The 26219-nt window shown below is 44.1% G+C and overlaps 4 protein-coding genes across 5 annotated transcripts; 1 reads left to right on the top strand and 3 right to left on the bottom strand.

The window, feature by feature from the left end:
* The first annotated feature begins 300 nt into the window (after nucleotides 1-300).
* LOC311497005 (discoidin, CUB and LCCL domain-containing protein 1) lies at nucleotides 301-11201 on the top strand. The gene is made up of 15 exons (XM_084557087.1): nucleotides 301-454; nucleotides 3004-3225; nucleotides 3719-3856; nucleotides 4838-4889; nucleotides 4972-5044; nucleotides 5130-5263; nucleotides 5406-5443; nucleotides 5567-5719; nucleotides 5868-5980; nucleotides 6085-6259; nucleotides 6362-6448; nucleotides 6620-6713; nucleotides 6908-6945; nucleotides 7040-7147; nucleotides 9250-11201. Exons 1-15 carry the CDS (start codon nucleotides 352-354, stop codon nucleotides 9690-9692), a joined length of 1971 nt encoding a protein of 656 aa, XP_084413213.1. The 5' UTR covers nucleotides 301-351; the 3' UTR covers nucleotides 9693-11201.
* LOC311496525 (uncharacterized protein) lies at nucleotides 11180-13407 on the bottom strand (the record flags this gene model as incomplete). Its single annotated transcript, XM_084556412.1, has 2 exons — nucleotides 13231-13407; nucleotides 11180-13054 (listed from the first exon to the last, which is right to left on the bottom strand). The coding sequence occupies exons 1-2, from the start codon at nucleotides 13255-13257 to the stop codon at nucleotides 11180-11182; spliced, it is 1902 nt and encodes a 633-aa protein (XP_084412538.1). The 5' UTR covers nucleotides 13258-13407.
* Nucleotides 13408-13763: 356 nt separating this feature from the next.
* LOC311496482 (uncharacterized protein) lies at nucleotides 13764-18842 on the bottom strand. The gene is made up of 4 exons (XM_084556358.1): nucleotides 18347-18842; nucleotides 17775-18234; nucleotides 16089-17056; nucleotides 13764-15291 (listed from the first exon to the last, which is right to left on the bottom strand). The coding sequence occupies exons 2-4, from the start codon at nucleotides 18220-18222 to the stop codon at nucleotides 14764-14766; spliced, it is 1944 nt and encodes a 647-aa protein (XP_084412484.1). The 5' UTR covers nucleotides 18223-18234; nucleotides 18347-18842; the 3' UTR covers nucleotides 13764-14763.
* A 2601-nt stretch (nucleotides 18843-21443) lies between these two features.
* On the bottom strand, nucleotides 21444-26157 carry znf576.2 (zinc finger protein 576, tandem duplicate 2). 2 transcript variants are annotated; one of them, XM_084556261.1, is made up of 5 exons: nucleotides 26109-26157; nucleotides 24788-24979; nucleotides 24595-24710; nucleotides 23386-23529; nucleotides 21444-23252 (listed from the first exon to the last, which is right to left on the bottom strand). In XM_084556261.1, exons 2-5 carry the CDS (start codon nucleotides 24930-24932, stop codon nucleotides 22404-22406), a joined length of 1254 nt encoding a protein of 417 aa, XP_084412387.1. In that variant the 5' UTR covers nucleotides 24933-24979; nucleotides 26109-26157; the 3' UTR covers nucleotides 21444-22403. The 2 variants fall into 2 exon arrangements, with proteins under 2 accessions (XP_084412387.1, XP_084412386.1); XM_084556260.1 differs by lacking the exon at nucleotides 26109-26157 and adding an exon at nucleotides 25702-26076.
* Nucleotides 26158-26219: the final 62 nt, after the last annotated feature.

Raw genomic sequence — 26219 nt, 5'->3', positions numbered from 1 at the left:
TAGGCCGTACAGACGCATATAGCCATCTTAGACGCAGGTTCAGTGTTGACATCTTCTCAGACGAGTGTAAACTATTATTTTTATTATTATTATTATTGTCAGTAGTAGTGCCACCGGCTGATCTCAGATCGGCACACACACCTACGGATCAGCCCCTCCCCTATTTGGGAATGGAATGCTTGTGATTCTTTGATTGACACCCCTGGAGAGCCAATAGGAAGTCGAGTTTGAGACTCGTGGCCAATAGTAAACATCCTGTACTTTATGCCCTAACTTTTTATTTCAGCCCAGGACCTCGAGAGCCACCGAGGCATGCACCTTACAGTTTTTTCGCGCTGAGCGCCGGGAATCATGCTTGCAAAGTGTGAAAACATCCGAGATGCGGTGAAGTCTCTCGTTGCCGGTTTCTGGATCACTGTTAGCGTCTGTTCCGTAGGTGTTCACGGCCAGGAGGGTAAGAAAAAAACGCCTATTTTGTTATTGATAAGATAAGGGTTGTGACGCGAGACTTGATTTGGGACATCTTGCTAGCTCGCTGCTGGCAGGCAGCTAAAACAGATGGATTGCTGGTTGTTTTTTAACTCTTAAGAAATAGTTTTGTTATTAAGTACGCGCTTTAAATGTGCTGGCATGACTACGACAATGGCCAAGTAGCTTTAAAACACATTTATACCTCATGTTTAAGGTGGTTATTATCATAAAACGTGCTAACTCTTACTGTTTAGTTTGTTTTAAGATGTCACATCACTAATTAACCTGTATGTCTCCATAAGTCAGTCAAGTATTCTGCTTCGAGTAAGTCCAGGCAGCTTTGACATGTTTTGCTGTCTGTCCTACATTTTTAATAAGAGCCACAATAAACCTATATGTTAGTCTATCTGTGTGTTTAGTGCTCTGCGGGGGGGGAGGCTGTATTTCATACTAGGTGCAAAGGTCGAGCCTTTGAGATCATGGCAGCATTCTTTACATACTCTTGTCCTCTGTCCGTGTTTACCTGCTGAGCCCAACTATCAGCTCACCTTTCCCACGGCTTCTATTCAACACAGCAGTCAAGCCCATTATGAATCACGGTGACCATATAAACACAGAGGCAAACAGAAAAACAAGTTCCTGGCCCACAGACTATGACTCCAACAGCCAGCCACGCCACAGATCTCTGCTTTTTTTTTTTTTTTTTTTTTGTCAGCGTCTGGGCCTTTGGTTTGCTCACATCAGAAGTTGATTAAGTCCAGGAGGGACAATTATTTATCCTGAATCACTTTTCCCTTGGCTAATATACCACACCAAAGCTTTGTTGGGGCCAGGGTTTTTCTTTTTGAGTGTGTGTGGGGGGGGTTTATCTCTGTGCTGCGATGGTGTGATTGAAACACACGTCGGGATAAGGCAATGTAGTGACAGGTAGGAAGGGTGAACATCCTGTCTGCTAGTGTGGACCTGTAAGAACGTGCCAGCAAAACCTCGAGTGGAAAACAATGTTGCTGGTGTGTCTGATTGACTGTCTTCTTTCCTGCCACCCAGTCAGGATCCAGGTTTTTCTAATTTAACTTCTTGAGTTCCTAAACTGGTCAGAACAGGCCGAACACATACCTTTTCCAGTATTAAAACAGACTGGCCAGGATACAGACTGTAGGTGACAGAGTTTAGTGGGCAGGGGGACAATTACCGGCCACCCAGAACTTCCCCGGCGCTGCTGCCTCTGTGGCCTCCCACCGGAAGGTGACAGATCCACGCTCTGTTGCCCACGGCTACAGCATGTTGCTGTGGCATTTCCAGAGAATCCTTTGGGGGCTTGGGAGGGGGGGGGGGCAACAACATTCAAGGGTTTATGGTATTAGAGGCTGAAGAGCTGTCGGGAAGTGGAGAAGTGGGGAAGCGGCCGGTGTGATGCAGGATGTGTGACACAGACCGAGCAGAAGGTTATCCTGTGGTTTCTCCTTCAATGTCCAGGAGCCTTATATGGAAGACAAGGACAGGGATGATGTTTAGGCTTTAGACTGACCCCCCGGGGCCTTCTTCAAGTTTTGACCATTCTTGGAACACGTCACCGCTTGACATGTTGGGGATAAATTCTGAGCGCGCTGCCCACACATCTCCGACATGACCGTGATGGGAACCGATGGGAACTGAGTCATTTAGATCGTGTGAGCAACAGGCATGTTGGACAGTCTAAATATTTGTGTTTTAGTTCAAGTGTTAGTCACCGCAGACGCAGGTCACAGGATGTAATGGATCAACAGTCAAAAAAAAAAATAAATGAATTAACAGTTTAAATTAAAAAAAACAAAAATGCTTTTACTGCTATAAGAATCAGTTTAATCTTAGGGGAGTATCTTAGATGAGCATCACACTCTCTGGCGGTTGTGTCATCTCCTAGTTATGACCAGAGGATTATAAACATGCCGTTGTCTGCCGAACATGTTCGGATTGGACGCATTACTCATCTGTCCTGAAATAGTGCGTCGATAAATCCTAAAATATGTTCGCTGTATAATAAAAGATCGGTTGATGGTAAAACTGCCTGCGGTTATGTAATCTTGGCTTCGGTTAAACTGCGCACTTCACATCTGTTTAGAACTGAAACGTTAGTCACATTAGTTATAATGTACTTGGATGTCTACCGGCTGGGTTGGAAATAAATATGTCTTGCTCTGCAGTACGTGGCACTGCTGAAACTATCAATCAGCCGATGGGTGAATTATTGAATGAACAGACAAACATTTAAAAAAAGGAAATTAGATCATCCCAATAATGCACATGTTCCAGCTTGTCAGATGTTTTTTTTTTGAGTCTGCTGTAAGATTACTTTGCATTATGAATTGATGGCCACATAAAGCAGCTATAGGAGCATGCCAAATGGAAGTGAGTAAATAATTGATTGAAAAAAAAAAGGATCTGCAAGATGAATCCCTAATGAAAGTATTTGTTGCAGCCTTTTGTTTATCTGAAGAGACGTTGATGTTAAATGACAGATTATAAAGATTATGAAACTTGTATTGTTGTCAGGTAATGGCTGTGGACACACGCTGCTGGGAACAGAGTCCGGCACCTTAGCCTCTCCGAACTATCCAGGCACCTACCCCAGCAACACCTGGTGTAAGTGGAGGCTTCGCGTGCCAGAGGGACGGACGCTGCGGCTGCTCTTTGGAGATTTCGACGTTGAGAGCAGCCCGGGCTGCGGCAATGGCTCTGTAGTCATCACGGACAAGAACGGAGCAACCAGTCTGGGTGAGTTTACCCCCGGCGGGTTGTTGGCGTCTGATGATGCCTCACCTGCGTCTGCATCCGTCTTTAGCGAAATACCTGCTGTGTGTGATTACCGCCGCTCTCATGCCATTCCCTTGACATACCGACAGCAAACGCAATTTCGCAACTGACACGTGTACGTTTTGCAACCAGCTGTATCAAGTCGCGTCTTGAGGGCATGCTATGAGTTTGACAACACACCAAAATGAGGGGTGAGAGATTCAGGAGATAGAAATAATTCTGCCCGGCTGCCTGTTGTGCAGATTCCACAGAGCCTGGCTCATGACTTTTATTGTGTTTCTCTGCTCTCCAGTGTAGCTGTCCTTACATGTAGGTTTTCCGTGTGGCGGTTATGATACAGCAGAGCATAAGTGGAAGGAGACTGACTTAGATCCTCTAAGGACTGGAAATAATATATGTACTCTTAAATGACTAAAGTGGTTTGCCAACAGAGGTGTGTTTTTGTGCCTCACAGGTCCGGTGTGCGGGAAGCTTGATGCTTCACAGAAGAACGTTACGCTTCAAAGCAGTGAAGTGACCATAACATTCAAGTCGGGCCCGCACCGTTCTGGCCGAGGGTTTCTACTTTCCTATGCATCAGACCAGCATCCAGGTATGAGGGTAATTCATCTGCTCCGATTTAAGTCCTGCTGGTTTCTGTCTTGGTTTATTACCATCCGTCAGTCCTTGTGAAGCTTTAATGAGTAACGTAGATGAATTGCGTCCATCACTGTCTATCTGTTCATCCATGTACAAGTTTACACTAGTGTAGTTCTAGCATTTATCACTGAGCATGTGAGTGTATGACTCGCCGCTTATTAGCATTCACCCTCCATCGCCGTCCTTGCTCTGGCATGTTTGCTGGGAAAACAGGAGGGAGACTCCTTCTCTCGGGCTGAATGGAGTGAGGCCTCAGGCTCACTTGAAGTGACTTGGAAACCTCAAACCCCCACTTCTATCATTCTGTTAACTACTTCAAGCTCTCTACCAGCTCATTTCTGTCGCCATATGGCATCCTTCTGTGAGGTGCTATTCAGTCAACATATTTTAATTTTCTCTTCTTATGCTTAAGCAAATTATACACCAAATTATTCATGGACTGGAGTCTCAATATCCTGTATTCCTGATAGTTTAAGGTTCTTCCTGTGTTCCTGTGAAGTCTGCACTTGGAGATTGTCTTCTTCTCTCTGCATGACGTAATCGGTGTTGTACAGTATGTATCGCAGTTTCCTGTTTTCTGCTGAGTTGTTTATGAAATCCAGCAGTGTCTGGAGCCCGTGTTCAGACACACAGACCACTGTCTGTTAGCTGAGATCACACGGAGACCATTCACTGTACCCGTGTGCTGCGACAAAGTCACAGTAACAAAGGGCTTAGTCACATCTACAGCGATGACCGCTCATCCCCTAATATAGCGCACTTGGAGCATGCTAGACTGTCTCAGACAGAACCTGTGGTTGTGTGGTTGAGTGAATGGCTGGTTGGTTATGTAAGCCAGAGACAAAAGTCCCAGATCATAGTGTTGTAGTCCACCTATGTAATTTTTTTAAGAAGGTGGAGATAATGAATCTTTATGTTGTTGTTTTTTTTTCAGATCTCATTTCTTGTTTACAGCGAGGATCTCATTTTAGCTCGCAGCACCTGAGGTAAGCACCGACTTCTGCATGTCCCACCATGCAGTCTGATTTAGCAGAGCTGCACTTCAAATGTTCCTCTGCCTCTCCTCAGCGTGTACTGCCCCGCCGGATGTAAGAACGTCACAGGGGACGTTTGGGGGAACTCTGACCAGGGCTACAGAGATGTAAGGACACCACATTTCATTCGGCCAAGCTGTATTTTGATTAAACTCATGTCTGAGAGTGTGGACTGTTTCCTCTCCGCCGCAGACCTCAGTTCTGTGCAAGTCTGCAGTCCACGCTGGATCGATATCTGATAGTCTGGGAGGTCGCGTCACTGTGAATCGTGGGAGAAGTCTTACACTTTATGAATCCACCTTTGCCAATGGAATCCTTTCTAAAATGTGGGTTTGTTGTTATTGCATCTTGTCTTTTAACTTTTAAAAAAAAGCAGAGCTCTGCCAGCCTGATACAAATTGATTTAGTGAAACTGATTTGATTTGACTGTTTTCACTCACTGACCTTTCATTGGTCCTCTTTCAACAGGGGATCGCTATCAGAAAAGAAGCTGCTTTTCAGCCATGGTAGGACCCAGACACGACATTCGCAACGACACGCTGAACAAGGCACACAGACATGCTGTGGTGTTTTAAATAAATTTTTAAAAAAGGGTTGATCGTGAGTCTTTTCCTCTGGTTTCTGAACAGAATGCAACAACATCCTGGCTGTTTCTGGTTTAAACGCCTCATCTTTAATGAATAAAAATGGTCAAGAGCACAGCATGCTCTGGTGGACGGCAGACAGCAACGATCCGAGCCCCTGGGTGGAGCTGGAGCTCAGTGATAGAAGAACTATCACAGGTAGGAAGTAAAGTCAGCATTAACATCTGCGTGTAAAATGTAGTCTAATCTAATCTATAGGGATTTTCTTTTACCAAAAACATACAACCTGTATCATTTAGTTTTTAATGATTTGCTGTATTCCCTAAATTTGTCTTTTTTTTCTCAGGAATAATAACAATGGGATCAGCTGAGTACTACATAGAATCCTACATTCTTCTATTCAGCAAGGACAGAAAGAACTGGAAGCCGTACAAAGGTGCTCTGAGCAAAGAAAGAAAGGCAGGTGCCCGAGCTCACGTGGAAGTTGGCTCACGTAGCGCTGTAGATGTGATTTTATTAGGTTGTTAGTGAGTAAGTTAACAAGGTCGTTTTTGGTCTCCTAGGTGTTTCACTCGTACACTGATGGACACCTCAGGGTGCTCAACAGCATGTTTCCTCCTGTCGTGGCTCGATTTGTTCGACTGCAGCCGCTGAGCTGGCATGGGACAGCCTCAGCTCAGGTCCAGGTGCTGGGCTGTCCCGTTGCTAAGGTCTCACCGAGGTCGCGCTCACCCGGAGGTAGGCGTTGGCTGCTAGACCTCCTGTTTATCGTCAGTAAACGTCACCTGAGTCATTGAGCGTCTCTGACGTTAAGTTTTCTCCCTTCTCTGTTGCCGACAGAAGGTCCGCCTGTCAAAGTGGGGACACCGCGGCCAAGCCCTTCTCCCACCCCTACAGACAGCCCAGTGGTGGTGGAAACGACACTAAGTACGTACTTCTATAACCGTCTAATTTGCCTATGTGTATTTGGGAAGGGATGCTTCAGTGAAAACGGTGTATTTTATTTTCACATTCTGCATCATTTACGTTACAATGAACTGCATTCCTTCCTCAGACCTCCTCAACTGTTTAGTTACTCAGACACATGCACTCTTGCAGGCTCCGGTCAGCCAGTAATCGTGGCGGTGGGAGTGGTCTTGGGACTGATAATGTGTGGAACGTGTTTGTTGGCTGGAGTGTGGTGGAAGCGAAGGTACGGTACGCTAGTACTAGTACACTGTGCACATGCTCTGACAGAAAGACAATGTAAATATTGTAATATACTGACAGCATATTATTTTAACAGTAGAATAGTATGGCTTGTAATGCGAGGCTGCATTTTAATGTTTGTTTTGCTGATGAAAAAAACTTATGTTGAAACTCTGGTTTATCTTCTTGTCGGTACAGGAAAAAAGATTCACAAATGAAGTACTCCTTACCCATAAGTAAGTTAAATGCCCTCAAAATTTCCAATACTTTTTAAACTCTCTGTTAAAGAGACCACCTATGAATGTGAGCTTCTTTTTTTTTCTCAAATAGGTTGCCAGAGTTTCCAGGCAAAGAGTCTCCCTTGCTCACAATCAGAGCTTATCTCCTACCCACTGGAGCGAAATGTCCATGACGCTCTACCTAGCCCCCCTCTCAACGGTGAGAATTCAGGGTTTTTCTTTTTTTTTTTTTTTTTTTTTTATCTCTGTTATTCTATCAGCTGCTGCTTCTCCCCCCACTACCCATTCTGGGTTTACTGGTTATCTCATGTGTTTCCCTCCTCCGTCGTTTCCCGCTCTAACAGTCTCTGGTCTCCGTGGTCAGCCTGAGCAGCCTCTGCCAGGCCTGACAGGCAAACAGCTCTCTCCGCGGGCTGTCCATTCTTTCCCCTGGCTCGGCCCATCACCCAGCCGCAGTATAAACATTCCTTTCTTTGGTCCTCGGAGCCTCTCTGAAAGAGACCCTTTAATTGGAGCTCGATAAAGGCGGCTCAGCCTGCTCCCCCCACCAGTCCCATCTCTGCCTCCCCCATCCCCTCCCCCGGGCAGGCGAGGGGGGGGGGGCCCTTCACTGAGAAGTCCAGGACAGAGGGCCAATGCTAAGACAATCAAAGCCCTCTCTAAAGCCCGTCTAATTAAAATAGCTCTGCCTCTGAGGCCCCCTGTAGGCTCTCGAGTAAGTTCGAGGCCTCCCACCCCACGGCCTCTTCTGCGTGGATGAAGTGTACAGTCTGGTTGGTTCGTGCTACATCTTCAGCCTCCGTGTGAATAGAGGAGATACTGCTGGAGACCAGACAGCTCTGCAGCAGCATTTCCCAGAAACTGCTGCGTAAGACGCAAACAAGCAGCTAAGAGTTTTCCAATCACTGTAAAGAATGCTGCTGCCTTTTTGTACAAGTTGTGTTTTTTTTTTTTACTAATTTAGTTTTTGTTTCATTAAAACATACTGATGAGCCCCTACGATATTCTGTTAATGGTAATGTTTACGGCCTGATACAAAAAAAAAAAAACAATTGTGGCCTCTAAAGCTAATTTCTACATTAATAACTACATAACTTACTCATCTAATCAACTTACATTAAGATTGAATACAATTTAATCTAATTTTGAATGGATATTTTTCTTGTTTTTATTACGCTTATGTCAACATGGGAGTGTACAAATATGCTGTTTTTATTATTGCAGATAAGTTTGTTTTTGTCAAGGGAACCATCTGGTGTTTGAGGGGAACCTGCTGTTCAAAAGACCAGTTTTATTTATGTTTCTGCTTCTTTTGAGTTTTTTTTTTGCAGTTTTGACGCTACAGGGCACATTACTGCCCTCTGTAGGGTAAAATTATTTACTACAACCACACTTCACATTCTGCTTGCTTTCCACCATAGACATATATACATAGACGCCTCATTGAGCGGGTTGGCCCGTTGTTGCGATACGTCAATGTTGCCGCCATGTTGGTGGAGGCAGCTCTGTCCCGGAAACCAATACGAGTCAATGGAGTGAACTTTATTAAGCGTCTTCTACAAAGTGCTGTAAGTTAATGCCTCTCATTTACATATTCACACACGAACGTATATATTCAGGGGACTGATAGGAACCAAAAACAACGTCTGTAACATTGACTACTCAGAATGTAATCAGACATTTTTGGTTCCTATCGGTTTCCTGAATATATACGTTCGTGTGTGAATGTGTAAATGCTTATAGTACTTTGTAGAAGACGCTTAATAAAGTTCATTCCATTGACTCGTACTGGTTCGCGGGACAGAGCTGCCTCCTCCAATATGGCGGCGTTGACGTACGGTCCAGCGCTCAATGAGGCGTCTATGTATATATGTCTATGGCTTTCCACAGCCTTACTATTGCTTTGATCACTTCCTGATTTCCCAAACTACAGCCAGACCGGGGTCACGATTACAGAATGTTTGTCTCTCATTAAAAAAATGTACGGTGTTTAAAGGTATTTTTAAGATGCTATTAATGCGTTAATTCGTTAACTCAAATAGTTAGTGATTTATTTATTTTTTTACTGGACTTTCTCCTATTGAAATGTTTTTAATGTGTAATTAGTTATTAATGTCCAAAAGAATCACTATCAACTGGACATATACTTTGTAGTATTATTTATAGTCTTTTGCATTGATTTGTATTAAACTGTACAGGTGTCGTATTAATTTGATGAAGATTTTAGCTGACGCCTGTGGTGTCCCAGTGTGCATCTCAGATTAATAGAAAGTGATTTTGCTTCTTTTTTTATTTTTCCAGACTATGCTGAGCCTGCTGTTACAGCTGTCGGACAGAAGGTTGGGTCAACATTTAGACCTTCTTCAGATGAGGGATACACCACCCCTTTCACCTGCAGCCATTACGACACTCCTGGCAATCTACCAGAGTACGCTGAGCCACTTCCTCCAGAGCCAGAGTATGCCACCCCGTTCAGCGACCCGCCTCCTGAGTCCATCCTACCAACTCTGACAGGGATCGCTCACAGTAACACACACGGACCTCGTTTTCCAGCGCCGTCCTCTGGTGCCAGGACAACATCCGGCCACAGTCCGTATGACTGCCCTTCACACAGGATGCTATTCAATGGCTACTGCACTCCTGCTCTACATACCAATGGCCCGCGACCAGTCAGTGTGGTCTACGCGGAGCCCAAGTCATGTGACTCTTTACTACGGAAGCACACATATGAGGAGCCTTTGTGAACGCAACAAGCACAGACATGTAGGAATATGGGCTCTAAAACGTGTGTTGGGATAAGAGGAGCAGTAGGACTGATCTCAAGTGGACAGTGCTGTCCAGAGTGCACCAATGCTGACTTTCCAGTGAGCGGTGGACTCAAAGTTCAGGAGTCATCAGACCACTGTGGAAAGATGAGGATGAGGGTACACTACTCAGAGCGCACAATGATCCGAGAGCCATACAGACACAAATATTTCCTTCCAGGAAGTATGTAGTAGTACCGTTATTTTTGTTTGTTTGTTTTTTTTATACATGTGATGCACAAAGTAAATACAACTCAGAGATACTGTTTATTGATGTTTAATCACAAAATGCACTTTCTGAAAACATACAGAAATGTATGCTTGATAAATGTATTTAACAGGTTGATGCATAAAAAAAAACAAAACTGTATATGTTACTTGTCCTCACACAATATTGTATTCGTGTATAATTTCAACACTTTTTGTAACAAGAAGAAAACATTTAAGAAGCACTATAAATGGTACACAGTATCAAAGAGTGTTGTTATGACTACTTATAACCACTAGGTGGCTCTGGTGAGCTTCAGACGAACACTGATGGGGGTTGTAAGTATCTGCTGGTTCTTCAGACAATTATCTGATCAGTTTTTCAGTTCAACATGTGCTAACAATAAAATATTGGATTGAACTACAACAGGGAGGCACAGCTGGCAGGGTGGTGTTAGGTAAGGATGAACTATCCTTCACGTGGACGAGAGATTAAACTAACTCCAGTGTCGTTGCGCAAGAGACGTCCTGTACTCAACTGAGCACCAGAGGACGACGACTTTTCCTTTTTAGAAGTTTAAATCGTGGAACCTTTCCAGTATTGTGGCCGTCAAACCTTTTTATTTATTTATTTTTTTTAAACTTATAATTCTATACTATGCAAAATGCATTGGATTCTCTGTGAGTTCTGTATAGGAAATACAGATTTTAAACGGATTAAATTACTAAATAATTAAAACTTGTACAACATTTCTGTTCACACTGAAATACAGAACAGATTTGAAATTTTAAGTTTTTTTTTTTCTCTATTACAAAGCTCAGGTGGCAGTTCTTAATTCCCTCAAATTAAAAGTTGTGGGAAGGCATCAATGAGCTCGATACAACAAGGGGAACTACCTCTTCCACCGCTGAATAAGGCACAATAAATCAGTTCTATTAACAAAAATACCAGCTGACTTTGTGTGTGTTGGTGCAAGTGCTTTGAGTTATGCTAAGTCGGACTTACATGTACGACACGACATGTAGAAAGGGACACATCTGCACAAAGGAAAGGAGTTATTACAGTTGCTCAAAAAGAAGAAGTGCGATATCAAAGACTTTCTGATTTAACAAGAGTAATGTTTGACTAAAAACTATATTCTACACAAACAGTTTCAGCGCGTAAGATGTCATTTACTCTCTACAGCCTGGATAGTCAGCCTGTTGATCTTTACCGACAATTATTTATCTTGGCCCCTCTCATTTGTGCTCTGCCCCTCCACCTCCTCCTCCTCCTCCTCCTCCTCCTCCTCTCTCCCCTCATGTGAGTAATGCACCAGAGTCTGGTGTCTGTTCCTGGACGGGGCATCTTTAAAACGCAGGCCGCAGTCTTCACACGCGTACAGAAGTCCCTCTCTGTGGCTGCCTGGGTTTGCCCCTTCTGACTGAGATTTGTGCTCGTTCCCACCGAGGACCGTGGAGCCGGGGTGAGCGGCACTCAACTCTGACGAATCTCGGGAATTCGAGGCCGCGTGCGAGTTGTCATCTGGGTTGTTCGGCATGTTCAGCCCAGCGCTGGTCGAAGGTGAAGTCCTGGGACGACCAGGCGGACAGCCACGACCTGCGGGCCCTCGATACACGCCCCCGGCTCCTGCCTCCCCGGTGTGTTCGGGACCCAGCCCGTGGACCGTGCGGTAGTGGAAGCGGATCCCAGAGCGGTTGGAGAAGGCTTTCCCGCACAGGCTGCACATGAAGGGCCTCTCTCCCGTGTGGATGCGCGTGTGGATCTTCAGAGCTCCCGACTGGGTGAAACACTTCCCACACTGGCTGCAGCGGTAGGGTTTTTCTCCTGTGTGGGTCCTCTGGTGGGCGCGGACGCCCGCTAGGTGGGGGAACCCCCTGCCGCAGAAGCCGCAGGAATACGGCCTCTCGCCAGTGTGGATCCGCCTGTGGATCTTCAGAGCTCCCGACTGACTAAAGCTCTTCCCGCAGTCTGAGCAGGTGTAGGGCCGGGCACCAGTGTGGACGTTAAGGTGTATGCGGAGGTTGCTGTGCGAGTTGAAGGCCCTACCGCACTCCGTGCACAAGAAGCCGGACTGCTTGTGGGCGTGCTCGGAGCGCTGGTGCTGCAGCAACTGGGACGGCCGGGTGAAAGAAGCAGAGCAGTGCATGCAGGGGTGCAGCGAGAGCAGCGTCGCGGACGTCCTGCCCCTCTCCTCCTGCTGCTGCTGCTGCTGCGTTTGCCTGTGCTGTTGGTGGCACACCTGAGCACAGGCGGGCAAGGAGCAGGACAAGCAGGGAAAGGGACCGGAGAGCTGCGGCGAGTGCGAGTGGGCGAGCTGGCGGCAGGACAAACAGGACGTCAACGGGCAGTGGTGGTGGTGAAAGTGATGATGGGCGTGGGTGTGAGAAAGCGGGGAGTCGGTGCCCTCCTGCTGGCTCAGCAGCTGGGTGCAGGTTTGCAGGCCGCGGTGGACACACAGGCAGGGAAACACGGGGAGGTGAGAAAAAGACCCAGAGGACGCTTTGGAGGGAGGAGCGTCGGAGTTTTGCCCTTGTGCCCGAGTTCCTCTGTCCGCGCTTTCGCCCTGCTGTCGGCCGGTCTCCAGCTCCGACGTGGTGGTGCTGCTTGGTACGGTGGTGTCCGGCAAGCACATGCTGAGGCTCGCTAGACCGGTGCTGCTGAGATCTTTGGGGTGGCACGCTGCGTCCGAGTGCGGCTGCGAGGATGCAGACTGTCTGGGGGTCAAAGTCTCGAAGGTGCTGGAGTAAGGGCAGCCAGGGCAGGTGCAGGCATGGTGCACGTCTGAGCTCCCGCCCTCTCTTCTGTCTCGGTCTCCCGCCTTCCTCTGCGACGCCCCAGACTGGACATGCCTGCCTGGGTCTGCCCCTGCCTTGTCCTGGGCAGGTCGGGGTACCTGAAGGGCTTCCAGTGTGGCAGACTTGAACCCCAGAGAGGCTGCAACACCACCACCACCACCACCACCTCCACCAGCAGCAGCAGCAGCCACGCCCCACGCTGACTTCACCACATCTTGCTGGCTTTTGGAGGCGTTTCCAGATGAAATGAGATCACCGATGAACTGATGCATCTCCATCCAGGAGCACTGACCAGGCTGCGAGAAGTACATGAAGCGTAAATGGAGAAGCTCTACGAAAACTGTTCAGGTTACAGTTTACTGGAAATTAGTTCAAGCTGGAGAAAAATTAAAAAAAAAAAAAAAAAAAAAAACTCCCAAAACACAACAATGCAACGTTTTGGTTAAATCAAATAACAGGGTCGCTAACTTACAATGTCGCCACACTTGTCTTTGTCCATGAATTCAAACAAACGGAGCCGCCGGCGGCAACTCGACGACTCGGCTTCACGGAAACGGTTTCAGTAAAGTCGGACAGGTCAGCTCAGAGCAACGAGGGCAACTAGTAAAATAAAACTAAGAAAACTAACACGTCTGCAATACCATCACATAGCGACTGTCGCCCCTCCATGTAGCCCACTTAAAACATCCCGTCACCAGACGTTGTATTTCCGGGTTTGTGAATCACGTGACCGGAATTGTAGTCCTTTTCGTCTCGATCCCATTTTCCTTTTTTTTTTACAAAGCTTTTTTGTATTTTTTATGAAATAGTGTAAACTTAGGATTTTTAGAAAAATTGAGATGAATCTAATTTTCATGTAAGAATATGATATTTGCTAAACTATTACATTTAGCTGTTCTGTATATATTTGACTCTAAATTTGTGGTTGTTATGGAAACAGAGAGAAATCACACCAACTATTTTCAGCTGAAAAAAAAAATGTTCATCCTCATCCATTAAATTATAATTTCTTTGATAAAAACAATCAAGAAGTATGTTAATATTAGAAACAAATTCCCTGCGCCATAAGAGCTAGAGTCTGTATTAAAAGTTAAGCCAGTTCATTGGGTACACTAGTGAAAACAAACAGTCCTGAACTGAAAACTACATAGACAAAGCAATATAATACGACAAACGACAAAATACTGAAGCCAAATCTTTATTCTCCTTTACAAAAACACCAAAGAAAACCTGGATACTGTATGGTTTCAGCAAATGTAAATCATCCCAAATAACTTTTTTTTTTTTTTTTTTTTTTCGTTTAACATAATACAATCCCGCACAACGTTGCATAGGCTTCATTACCGCTCATATTGCTCCGGCAGCTCCAACCAACAAACCCCACAAAGACTGAAAAACAAATAAAAACCTTAGTAAACAAGAACGTTGGAATGGTTTGTGTAAATAAAACACAAATAACAGCAGACACTTAAACAGTTTATTCATAATAGTGGAAAAAAAGAAGTGATAGTTAAAGAGAAATCGTGCCTCGTCATTAATCTCTATGATGGCCAGTGCATGAATTAGATGGAAATGTTTGCAGTATTCATTAGTCTATATAGTCATTGTGTCTGTATTATATCTCCTACATTTTTGGCTACAGGTACAGCAAAATACAATGTGTTGCTTGGCAGAGTAGGGAATGTGATCTCAGACCGAGGTTCATTTTCTCATTTTGTGCCCTACTTTTACTTTACTCTCCATATCAAAGGAGTCAGGGGTTGAAATGTCAACTTCCATCCAAATTTATTTTTGTTTCTTCTGTCTGTCAGTCGCCTTGATCACTGCAAATCAAAAACATGACCAGGTGTCTGAAGCTCCGTCTGAAGCTCCGTCTTTCATCGTCTTTCGTCACATTCATTAAGAGAGAAGAGAACCGTGAGGTTCATTTCAGACTGCTTTATTTCCTAGTTTTTAGTATTTTAATTTTTTTTTTTTATTCTTTTCTTAAAGTACCCTTAGCCTGTCATGAGATTTCAAGTTCTTCTGGTTCACTTTTAATAGGAAGACTAGGAATGTTGGTTATTGCAGATTCAGACGGGTTGGATTTCTTAGACAAATCCAGAGGTGCTTCTGGATCCTGGTGAATCCCAGTTAACGAATCCAGCGGCACTCCAAAAACACCATTCACACCGAGCTGTCGGTTACCTGAAACAGACGGTGCTTGCATATTTGGAAGGGGCACCGTCTGTGGGACTGCAGAGGGGAGTGTAAGCCCAGTCTGCTGAGTTTGGCAGACAGGAACAAACACGACAAGTTTAACACCAGGAGGAGGCTGTTTGTTGAGGGTGAGCTTCCATAAACCGTCTGACTGACCAGAGCCAAAGGGTACAGCCTTTGTCACCGAGTCCTTCACTGGTGCAGCAGCTTTGTTTACAGCAGCAGGAATGCGGAGTGTGCTTGCTTTCCCTACATTTGGTGGGTTCGGTTTGGCTTTGAGCCTTTTTGTCTCGGGCGGAGGGCTCGTCAAGGTCGTCCGTTTCTTGGCTGCACTCTAAAAGGAGAAACACAAGGAAAACATCACGGTCATTTATCTGGCTATACAAAGAAAAAATGTGGCATGAAATATTTACAGTTACATGAGAAAATTGATGCCAATGTTATGTTTGTACGGTAAGTATGAGTCCTCTAATAGAAACTAGGATACTGAATGCATTCACATGTGCACGAGGATTGTGGCTACTGATAATGTGAACACTGTATCCCAGTACCAAACACCCGGATAAGACCCTAACCTGGATCTGGATCTGATAGCCTGCAAGACAGGATGTAAACACAATCTACATACAGATCACAAACCACCAGAACTCCCATTAAACCCAAAACTAATGCACTTTTAACCTGATCGGGGTTTTAGATGATTTATTATTGATATTATTTGGCACAGAAATGAGCGGCTGAGATGTGAAGACACCTAAACAGAAACCTTGACACTGCTATGATCATGCATGCAGGGATACATGTGAACAGTGTTCTGTGTATATTTCATAGTAATTTACTTGTGAACATGAATTTTGTGCCTTTCTTTATTAAAAAAAAAATCTCTAGAAACTCTTAGGGTATCCTAATGCATTTAAAATGATCACCAGGACGAGTGACTCTGATATATGGCAGCTAGTAACCTAGCTCGACTAATTTTCAAAACGTCATGATTTTCAAACCAAGGGGATTCAGCATCTTCCTGGAAGTTAGGAAACCTGCACGGTATGTTTTAGAAGAATGTAAATGCGGCAGCAGAAAAGGATTTCCTGCTTCAAAACTAAAAAAGGCACCATGATGTCCCACACTCACCGCAGGCTGAGGCGTTTGTCCGCAGGTCTTGAGGTGACTGTCGTAGTTCTGCTGATGGGGAAAGCCAAGTCCACAGCTCTGACAAAGGCAGGGCGACTGGCCGGCATGACCGCCCATGTGGGACATTAGCAGCAGGGCCGACCGGAAGCCCTTTCCGCACTCGGCACATTTCAGCACCCTCTGGTGAGCCCCGGCGTGTTTCTTCAGCTCGTCGGTAGTGTAAAACCTCTCCCCGCACTCCAAGCACCTGATCTCGTCTGTTGCGTCGCTACGCTCCTGATTGCCCCAGCAGCCCGTGTCCTTTTTGTGCTGCTGGAACTCCTCCTGGCTGAGAAATTCCCTCAGGCACGCCACACAGTGAATGCGCTCGGGCACACACTTGTGCTGGCGATAAAGCCTGGCCAGACGGAAGTGGCAGCGGCATCGTACGCAGGTGTAAGGCAGCAACCCGAGATGGGAGAAGCTGTGTTTTAGGAGAGCATTCTTCTTGGTGAAGACCCTCGCGCAGTCCGTGCATTTAAAAGTGTGATGACACGCCTTCTTGCTGTGGCGCGCGAGGGATTTCTGAGAGGAGAAACTGCGGCTACATACGTTGCACACTAAAGTGTTCATGTATTTGTGTAACTGCACATGGGTTTGACATTTCTTCAGGCACGTGAACACGCGTTTGCACAGGTCACACTCGTAAAATTCATCCTCCAGGTGCATTTTTGACAGGTGGTCCTTCAGCTCCTCCTGTGACGTAAAGCCCCACAGACAGACGCGACACTTGAAAGGGTCCACTTTGGTCTGGGCGTGCGTGCGCAGGTGGATGCGGTAGCTGTAGATCTGGCAGAAGCGCTTGCCACATTCGGCGCAGCAGTAGGGGCGCGCTCCTGTGTGCAGGTTCATGTGGTCCTGGAGCTTGAATTTGGAGGGCAGATGGAGATCACAGACACTGCAGCGGTAGTCACCTGAAAGACCGGGACCTGCGGGGAAAAGAGAGGGAATAGATGAGGATTGAAAAGGCATGTATGGCATACGCTTTAGTCAGATGTATGTATCTATGAGCTATCTGTGACTGCTGTTCTCTGTTCTCTCTTTTCTGTCTGTACCCGGCTGGCCTTAGGCAGATGGGTCCCTCCATATGAGCTGGGTTCTGCTCAACGTTTCTTCCTGTTAAAAGGGAGTTCTCCCCTGCCACCGTCGCCTTCGGGCTTGCTCTGGGGCTTTCAGGCCGGGTTTCAGACCGGATGTTGTAAAGCGTCATAAGACAATTTGTATTGTTATTGACGCTATATAAATAAATCTGAATTGAATTTTTAAAAAAATCACAGATGCATTATCCATCTCACAACTTTCACTACGCAGAAGTGCAGCTAAAGATATATTTAGCATGTTTCCTTATCGTGTTTATAGTGGTTCTCTTACAAAATTGAGCCAAACAATAATATAAACCACTGTAGGTTTTGATCTTTGCATCAGATTTGATAAGGAAAGTCTTGAATATCACGTCACGCCTTTCACTTTACCACTTATATTAGCCCTGGTTGTTTTGTATTAATATCCCGAGAGGAAATGAGTAATAATTTCCTCTCCACTACAAAGTCTGAATGACTTTCACCTCCCACGTGTTACTATACCGACAAACCTACGTGAATGTATAATGGCTTCAATAAAGACATGAACTTGTTTTTCCACTCATACCATCGCTTGGCCCTTCATCTTCTTCGTCTTCATCGTCAACCTCCTCTTCCTCATACACCCCTGAAACTTCACTGTCATCCGAGTCGTCCTCCTCGTCCTGCAGCGTCTCTGCTGACTCCTCTTGCACAACACCTCCCCCGGCTCCCGGCCCACCTTCCCCCTGCTCAGCAGTCAGCTGAGGGACGCCTGTGGTTTCAGGTCCAGGAGCGGGACGGTTTAGTGTGGCTTCTGAGAGCGCCGCGGGAGCATCCCTGTCCACAGCCTGTTCATCTCGTGCAGGATTTAGCGGTTTACACGGTGCTTTGTCGGGCAGAGTGGATCCCACTGAAACCTCAGCGCTCTGCTTTGCTGCTTCTTTTCCATCTCTGATCTGAGTCTGCTGCGACTGCAGGATGTCCGGAAACCCCAGCTCTGTTAGCTGGATGTCAATGGTGTATTCAATGGACATGGCTGCTGCTGCCTGACGAGTCAAGGGTGGTCAGAAAAACAAAGAGAGGAGCAGATGTTCAGGAGTTAAAGGAGTTATCATTTAAAAAGTTTGCTTATTAATAAATACATCTATTACACCTTACCTGTCGAGCGAGTGCATCTATCTAACAGTTCACCTGGTTATTCCTTTAATTCTTCCTTGTAATCTTCATGGAGATTCCTTCATGACACACCTTGTATTGTAGTGCACACCTGGCCGGAGGAACTGATAAGAGCACAGCTCGGCTTCTCACGCTTTACCTTCGATGCTAGCCTTTCTTTTTTTTGTATATATTTCACAGAATGAATTAGACCCGCAGTTTACATGCCAAAACCAAACACACGCAGCACAAATAAAGACACAACTATAAGTTAGAGAGCTATAAACATACCTCACCCGATGACAATCGTCGATGTATAAAGGACAAAAAAAAAGGAAAACAAACGAAGCACCAGGTGGAGGAGGGGGGATCCACATGGTTGCTCTGGCACACCCAGTGTCCTGGAGTGGTACTACACTTCATAACCAGCAGCGCATGTTAACATGTGGATGACACGTTATAAGAATAATGTAATAACATGCCCTCACTTGGCTTTGTTTAAAACAGCCGAGAAAGCTGTTGGTACAACAGTGTTTACATTTTGTACGCTCTGTAGTGTTACTGAATTGAACGGCATTATTTTGAAAACCCCACTTTAGTCTGTGGTCTGGGCTAAATAACAGAAACGCTTACGTGCTTAATTCAGTTGAGTTAAACAAACTACATCCTCCAAAATGATCATGAATTACCACCTGTCTTATGCTGTTCCAACATCAACTGAACATTATATCAGTCGTGAAGGAGGGTTTAGCTCAAGGCTGTCGTATTAAAATGGATTTGTTTTCACAACAGACATGTAGGAGAGGGTGTGGACGCGTAGACCTCAATCACTCCCATATCTTTTGGTCATGCGTAAGAATACAGTCATTTTGGAACAATGTCATCCAAATAATGGAGGAAATTTTAAACCTAAAAGCACCCAGTGATCCGCAGGCTGTATATCTGGGACTTATACCTGGTGAAGTAAATGAAAAGAAAGTCACTTAACTCTGTAAAATATTGACAATTGCTACCAAAAAGGCCTTAACAAGGAACTGGCTGAAAAGCAAACCCCCTCCAAGGCCAAGACAATGGTTGGACATTGATGAGGAAATACACTGCCTGGCCAAAAAAAAAAAAAGTCGCCACCAAAACAAAATGGTCGCACCCTGGTATTTCGCCTTTAGCTTTGATTACAGCACATGTTCGCTGTTTCGATAAGCTTCTGCAGCTTCACCAGAATCTTGTGTTGATGATGGGAGAGTCTGACCACTGTGTGAAGCCTTCTCCAGCTCATCCCAAAGATTCTCAGTGGGGTTAAGGTCTGGACTCTGTGGTGGTCAGTTCTTAACCCAGTTTTAGTAGTTTCTTCAATCTCCTTAGATGTTTTCTCTGCTTGATGCATGCCAATGATTTGACCCTTCTCAAACAGACTAACATCTTTTCCACAACCACAGGATGTGTCTTTCAACATGGTCGGTTAAGAAATGAGAAGCTACTCATTGCATCAGTTGGGATTAAATAACTTGTTTCCAGCTGAAAGATAATCACCCATGCAGTAATTATCCAATAGGAGGCTCCTGCCTATTTGCTTAGTTAAATCCAGGTGGTGACTTTTTTTTTTTTTTTTTGGCCAGGCGGTGTATCTACCATGGAGAAATTGACTTCTCGCTTGATAGTTAGAGAAGGGGATTTTGAACAAAAATGGCAGAACTAGATCAAATCCCGGCCACAACAGACTTAAAAAAAGAACAAGAACGTGGAACACCTCCCCCAGTATGTTACTGTTTTTAATTTTGTGTTGTTGTTTGTAACTGTTACTTGAAAGTGGCAAAATAAAAAGTAAAAAAAAAAAGGATTTGTTTTCACTGGTGTACCTAATGACCTGTCTTGAAAGTGCATGAATAAAACTGATAAAATAATAGTGTTTCAGCTTCAAATAGTGCAATTTTTATGCTTTTAGCCTATGAATGTAATCATTTTTGGGCTTCTGTGCTCTAATTTTCAACAAAGTATATTCATTTCGTTGTTATTATTGTGGTGGTTATGTACTGTCAGCGTTGCATATTGCAGGTGCCACATATTTTCTAAACCAATCGTATAGGCTGTGGGTTAAATAGCACTTAGTACTAATAGTAACATGAAACATTTAATTGAAATAAGCAGCATATGTAAGATTTCATATATAATTTATCAAAATAATATAATTTAACAAAAATAATGTCTATAATACAGGATATGGAGATCTTAGAAAATGTTTCCAGCTGAAAGATAATCACCCATGCAGTAATTATCCAATAGGAGGCTCCTGCCTATTTGCTTAGTTAAATCCAGGTGGTGACTTTTTTTTTTTTTTTTTGGCCAGGCGGTGTATCTACCATGGAAAATTTGACTTCTCGCTTGATAGTTAGAGAAGGGGATTTTGAACAAAAATGGCAGAACTAGATCAAATCCCGGCCACAACGGACTTAAAAAAAGAACAAGAACGTGGAACACCTCCCCCAGTATGTTACTGTTTTTAATTTTGTGTTGTTGTTTGTAACTGTTACTTGAAAGTGGCAAAATAAAAAGTAAAAAAAAAAAGGATTCGTTTTCACTGGTGTACCTAATGACCTGTCTTGTAAGTGCATGAATAAAACTGATAAAATAATAGTGTTTCAGCTTCAAATAGTGCAATTTTTATGCTTTTAGCCTATGAATGTAATCATTTTTGGACTTCTGTGCTCTAATTTTCAACAAAGTATATTAATTTCGTTGTTATTATTGTGGTGGTAATGTACTGTCAGCTGTAACTACGTTGTATATGTACAGGTGCCACATATTTTCTAAACCAATCATATAGGCTGTGGGTTAAATAGCACTTAGTACTAATAGTAACATGAAACATTTAATTGAAATAAGCAGCATATGTAAGATTTCATATATAATTTATCAAAATAATATAATTTAACAAAAATAATGTCTATAACACAGGATATGGAGATCTTAGAAAATGCGCAATATTCAAGTTATTGGAATAGTGATGTAAGAAACATTTATGGCCTCTCATGACACTTGATCAGTACCATCACCGTATGATATCCTGTGTGTCCTATTCAGGTTGTTGAATTATTAGTGAGAACAAAGACCAAAAGTCAGATTGTTTCTTCAGCAGCCTCCCTTGGGATAGCATGATTTATTACATTTTTTGAAGTGTCCAGACACGCTGCAGCGGGTAAAGAAAACAATCCAATCAGAGAGACTAACACGATATACACGATTCCTTAAGGGACTCCAAGACATTAAAGAGCCACGAGTCCCGTTTAAGAAATGTCTAAGACATGACATACTGTTTTAATGAGTGAAAAAATAAAGGAGTACATTTTAGCATAAGACAAATCATGATTATAGTGGATCTTTTCCGCCCACATGCCGACCACTCCGCATTGAATGAGGAGCACTTAGCCAAAATAAATCTTTAGCAGAACATAAAGAAGTTATTTTAAAATTCATCTGCAACGAGATTTAATTTAGAAAGTAACAATCAACATATTCAGTGTAAAAATGCACAATATGAACCAGAAGCTGTACAGAACACATTTCTTTTGACAGACTGTCTACACATTCCAACAAAGTATTTCTACTAGGTATCTAATTTACTTCAAAGTATGTACTTACCCAATCAGTATTGGAAAAACAAGAGAGGGGGAAAATAAAAACATTAAAAAAAACCAACTTTTAAACCACAAAATGAGTTGAACACCTCAAGACACCAAGTAATAAATTCACACGCATTTCACGCTAAAAAAAAAAAAAGGAAATCATTAAAAAGTTAATCAAAACGGTATCTGTTTTTACAAATAAACTATATACTGTGACAAATAGTGTAATAGATGGATTTAACATTTGGTTAGTTAATTTAGGAGATGCGTCTGCTTGTCCAAATTTCAACAGCTCATGATCAAACTCAACTTTAAATCCAAAACTTGCTAAAACGTCTTCCTCAAAAATCATACCAAATTCATTTTGGAGTACGACATTTCCAAAGTTAAAAAAAGGACAATTCATTACTAAAATCTTCAAAAACTTCCCTATGTCTCAATTATCTCTTCGCACTTGGGTTTTCAGGCTTCTCCTCCGCGTGGCTTTTCTGGTGAGCATTCAAGGTGCGCTCGCGGCCGAAGCTCTTCCCGCAGGTGGGGCAGGCGAAGCGGCCGACGGCGTGAGCCCGCGACATGTGGGCGTCCAGCTGCTCAGGACGGGCAAAGCTCTCTTCACATTCTTCACAGGGATGGGCTTTCCGCGGAGCGTGTTTCTCCTTCTTGTGGGCGCGGAGCTGAATCAAGTTGGAGAATGCGAGGTCACATTCTGGACAGGGGTGCTGACGGGCTGGAGCAGGATCCACTTTGGGTTTCTTCTCTTTTGCCGGAGCTTGACTGTCATCCTCTGGAATTTTTTTATCTTCCGTTTCCGATTTTGGTGCCACTTTAGCGGGACGCCCGCGCTTTGCTACAGCCGCTTTTCCCTTTTCTTCCGCGGGGACTGCCGCCGACTCTGATGCACCGCCGGCCTTTGCCGCCTCCTCCTCAGACACCTCTGGCTCGTCCTTCTTTTTCCGCTTTCCCTTTTTCTCAGCGACCGCTGCTGCTTCTTCAGCTTTGGAAGGCCGCCCGCGTTTCTTGACGGACGAAGTGCTGCCATTGCACTGCTGACCTTCAGGGTACTTCTCCTGGTGCGCCACCAGGTCTGATTCCGCTTCAAATCCCTGACCGCACTTCTTGCAGCGATGGGTTTTTGTGGTGTCCTCCAGCTGTTCTCCAACCTCTACATCTGGACGTGGATGCTGGCTGAGGCGATGAGCACGCAGCAGCCCAGCACTGCGGAAGGTTTCATTGCAATCTTTGCAAACCATCTGTTTTTCTGGACACACTTGTCTTCTATGGGATGTGAGCTACAAATGCGAAAGGTGAAAAGTTAAACAAAAAACGTTAGAAACGCCATTTAACATTGGCCACGTTTCTACAGGCGAGATTTACTGTGTTGTTTTAATACTCTACTACATTACTTCCAGCAATTCCACTCACTTCAGAGAACGTTTTAAAGCTCTCCTTGCAATGAACACATTTGAAGGGCTTGTCATCCTTGCTGTGTGTTGGCTGGTGCTGCGTCAGTTCCTCAGATGACAGAAATGTGCGGTCGCAAACGTAGCATGTAAACAATGTGTTTCCCTGCAAAGAGATAAGAAAGAAAAAAAGAAGCTAAAGTTAGAGCAGTTAAAGGAGAAATGAAATGTGCATAGTTTGTACCTGGTACTGCGAACTATATTAGAGAAACCATGTTTGCTTAAATCAGATATTAAAATCAAAATCAACCTAAAGTCAAAAATTTAAGATGTTTATTTTTAGTAATATCAACCTAGGTTGCTAACTAGCGAGTCTCCATTTGCATTGACTACATCACAGGGTTTATCTTTTAGCTACTGAAGATGGTGTCAAACGGTTCAGTGTCTTTGAACCACTTTAAATACAGGGCCGTTGGAAATTGACGAAGATGAAATTGAAAAGCCTGTCAAGCCCGTTATAAATCTGGCTATGGTTTCAAAACCATATGTTGCGGGAACAAAAGTGCGTCTGTAATAACACCTGTACACGTGGCAAAAGGAAAGAAGGAAAAAGACTCTGAGGACAATAACAGAATAATTATTCAGGATAATATCTGTGGATATGTTTGGAGTCACTCTAAGAAACATTTGTTCGGAGGTTGCCTCATCTGCGTCACCGCTGGCTGAGTCAGTGTCAGGAATGATGTGAGTTTATAAGGCCGTGCTTGCTTCCTAGTTTCTGACTGTCATTCTGGCTGCTGTATTTTAATAGTCAAGCTGCTATTCCAGTATTTATATAGCAACGGTAATCTTTAGGCTTGGGGACGTGTTCCTTTCTGCTGGGTTGAGAATACGGCAACAGGTGTTCATGCATGCCGCTGTTTGGAGAGATAATGTGGAACTTTATTGGGGTCGATGAAGTTCGTACCAAACACTAATATAAACAATAAAAGATCTGATTCTATTAAATTTTGTGTATTTAGACCTACTTTGTGCAAATTAATGGAGAAAAACTGTGCCAAAAATACAGGAACCTGCTTGATCAGCATTACACATTTTCATACAATGACTCTGATGTTTATAACGGATAATGACAGACCGTGCTCATGAAAACACGTCAGACAGACAAGGATTTAAAAAAAAATCTGATCATAATTTCTAGCTAAAAATGCCAGATATGCACAAACCATACCTGCTGAAGCTGTTGCTTATACTCTTCCCGGTGGCTCTTTTTCATGTGCCTTTCCTTGGCTTTGGCACTGCAGAACGTGATGAAGCACTGGAAACACTGCAGGTTTTCATGCTGGTCTGAAAGGACAGGAGACGCTCAGAAAGACCACAGGAGACAAGCTTAACATTTTGTCACACTGGTGTGATCCACTTACAGGACTGAACAGGTGGTACTGGGGGTCCATTCAGAGTTTTGGGTTTGTACGGCTCCGCTGGCTTTTCGGGCGGAACTTCTGGAGGGGGATCTGGCAAGCCCCTTCCCATCACTATGTCCTCAATGTTCAAAATATCCGAGTCCATCTTGGTGTACTGGGTGGTCTTAGCAGGCACTCCTTGCACTGACGTTCCTGGATTAAATTTATGAAGCAAACCAGAAGCAATGAATGAAGGGGAAGATGATATATCACGTGGAACTAATGCTAGTTTGATTAGCAGCGGGAGATAACACAACTATAATCCCTGAAATTAAACGATCACAAGCTACGTGAAGAGTCAGACACGTTCAACAGATGACCACATACCCCCCAAAATAACCAACCTAACAAGTAGACTAATATACGTATCTCTAAAAATTATTTTTAGAAGCCACTTTGACTATAACACAAAGGTTGGAAAACTATTACTTTACGGGAATCACTGAAGTTTTAGCTCACACTGGCTAACGCTAAGGCCGCTAGCTAAGCTAACTAGCGCCATTCAAGCCCACAAGCATCCGATCACCCGATTAAAATGCCACATCTGCTTTAGCGTGTGGGCCGGAACCGTGCGTATAATATTTAGCATCGTTAACTTAAAGTCTACGCACACAGCTGAACAATAATAACAAACTACCAAGCGTCTTGAGCAGGCTAACGCTAGCTAGCTTGCCACTGGTTTGCCAGTTAGCGCTAACAACACTGGTCTGCCATTCAAAGAGGAACGCAGACTTTCCGAGCTTTTTCGCATAGGCGCAAGTTTTAAGTTGACGCTTACACACGTCTGCAGTTAACCAACACGACCCGTGTCAGTAAATATACCTAAAGCGAACTATTTAAATACAAATATAAAATTGAGAAGACGCGTACGTTACCTCTAACCGCTCTTTGAAGGTAGTTTGACTGAAAGAGTTGACCCTAGAAGTACAACCGATAGATCGGACACTTCCTGGTGCGGGCTTGTTGTGATAGCCGTTGGGACAACTAAGATGGCTGCCGGGGAGTTTTCTGCGCTCTTACTGATCAATGTTCAGACAAAGCAATCAAATATCACATATTTATGAAGCAGGTTTTTTAGCATTGACTGTATCACCGATTATAGAGCATCACACTGCACCGCATATAGGAACAAACGCAAACATTTCACAACGAATTTCCCGACTTTAACGGTTCTGCGATAGCATAACAATATTTTTATTTTGTTTTTTCTTCCTGAATGTCATCTGTTGTTGTTTGTAACCTGCTTACACGCTGTGCTGAACAATAAAAATAATTTACACACAAACGGACAGCGACACCCTCATGGACATGGATTTGAACTTGCGATCTCCTTCTCTAGTTCGTCTGATTCTATGGCTGATCTCTGTCACGTGACCCGCAACAACTCATTGGT

The sequence above is a fragment of the Chelon labrosus genome (assembly GCF_963514085.1).
Source record: "Chelon labrosus genome assembly, chromosome: 12".
In the NCBI taxonomy this organism is placed as follows: Eukaryota; Metazoa; Chordata; class Actinopteri; order Mugiliformes; family Mugilidae; genus Chelon; species Chelon labrosus.
Note: the sequence above shows the minus strand (reverse complement) of the source record. Positions and strands in the feature narration are given on the sequence as shown.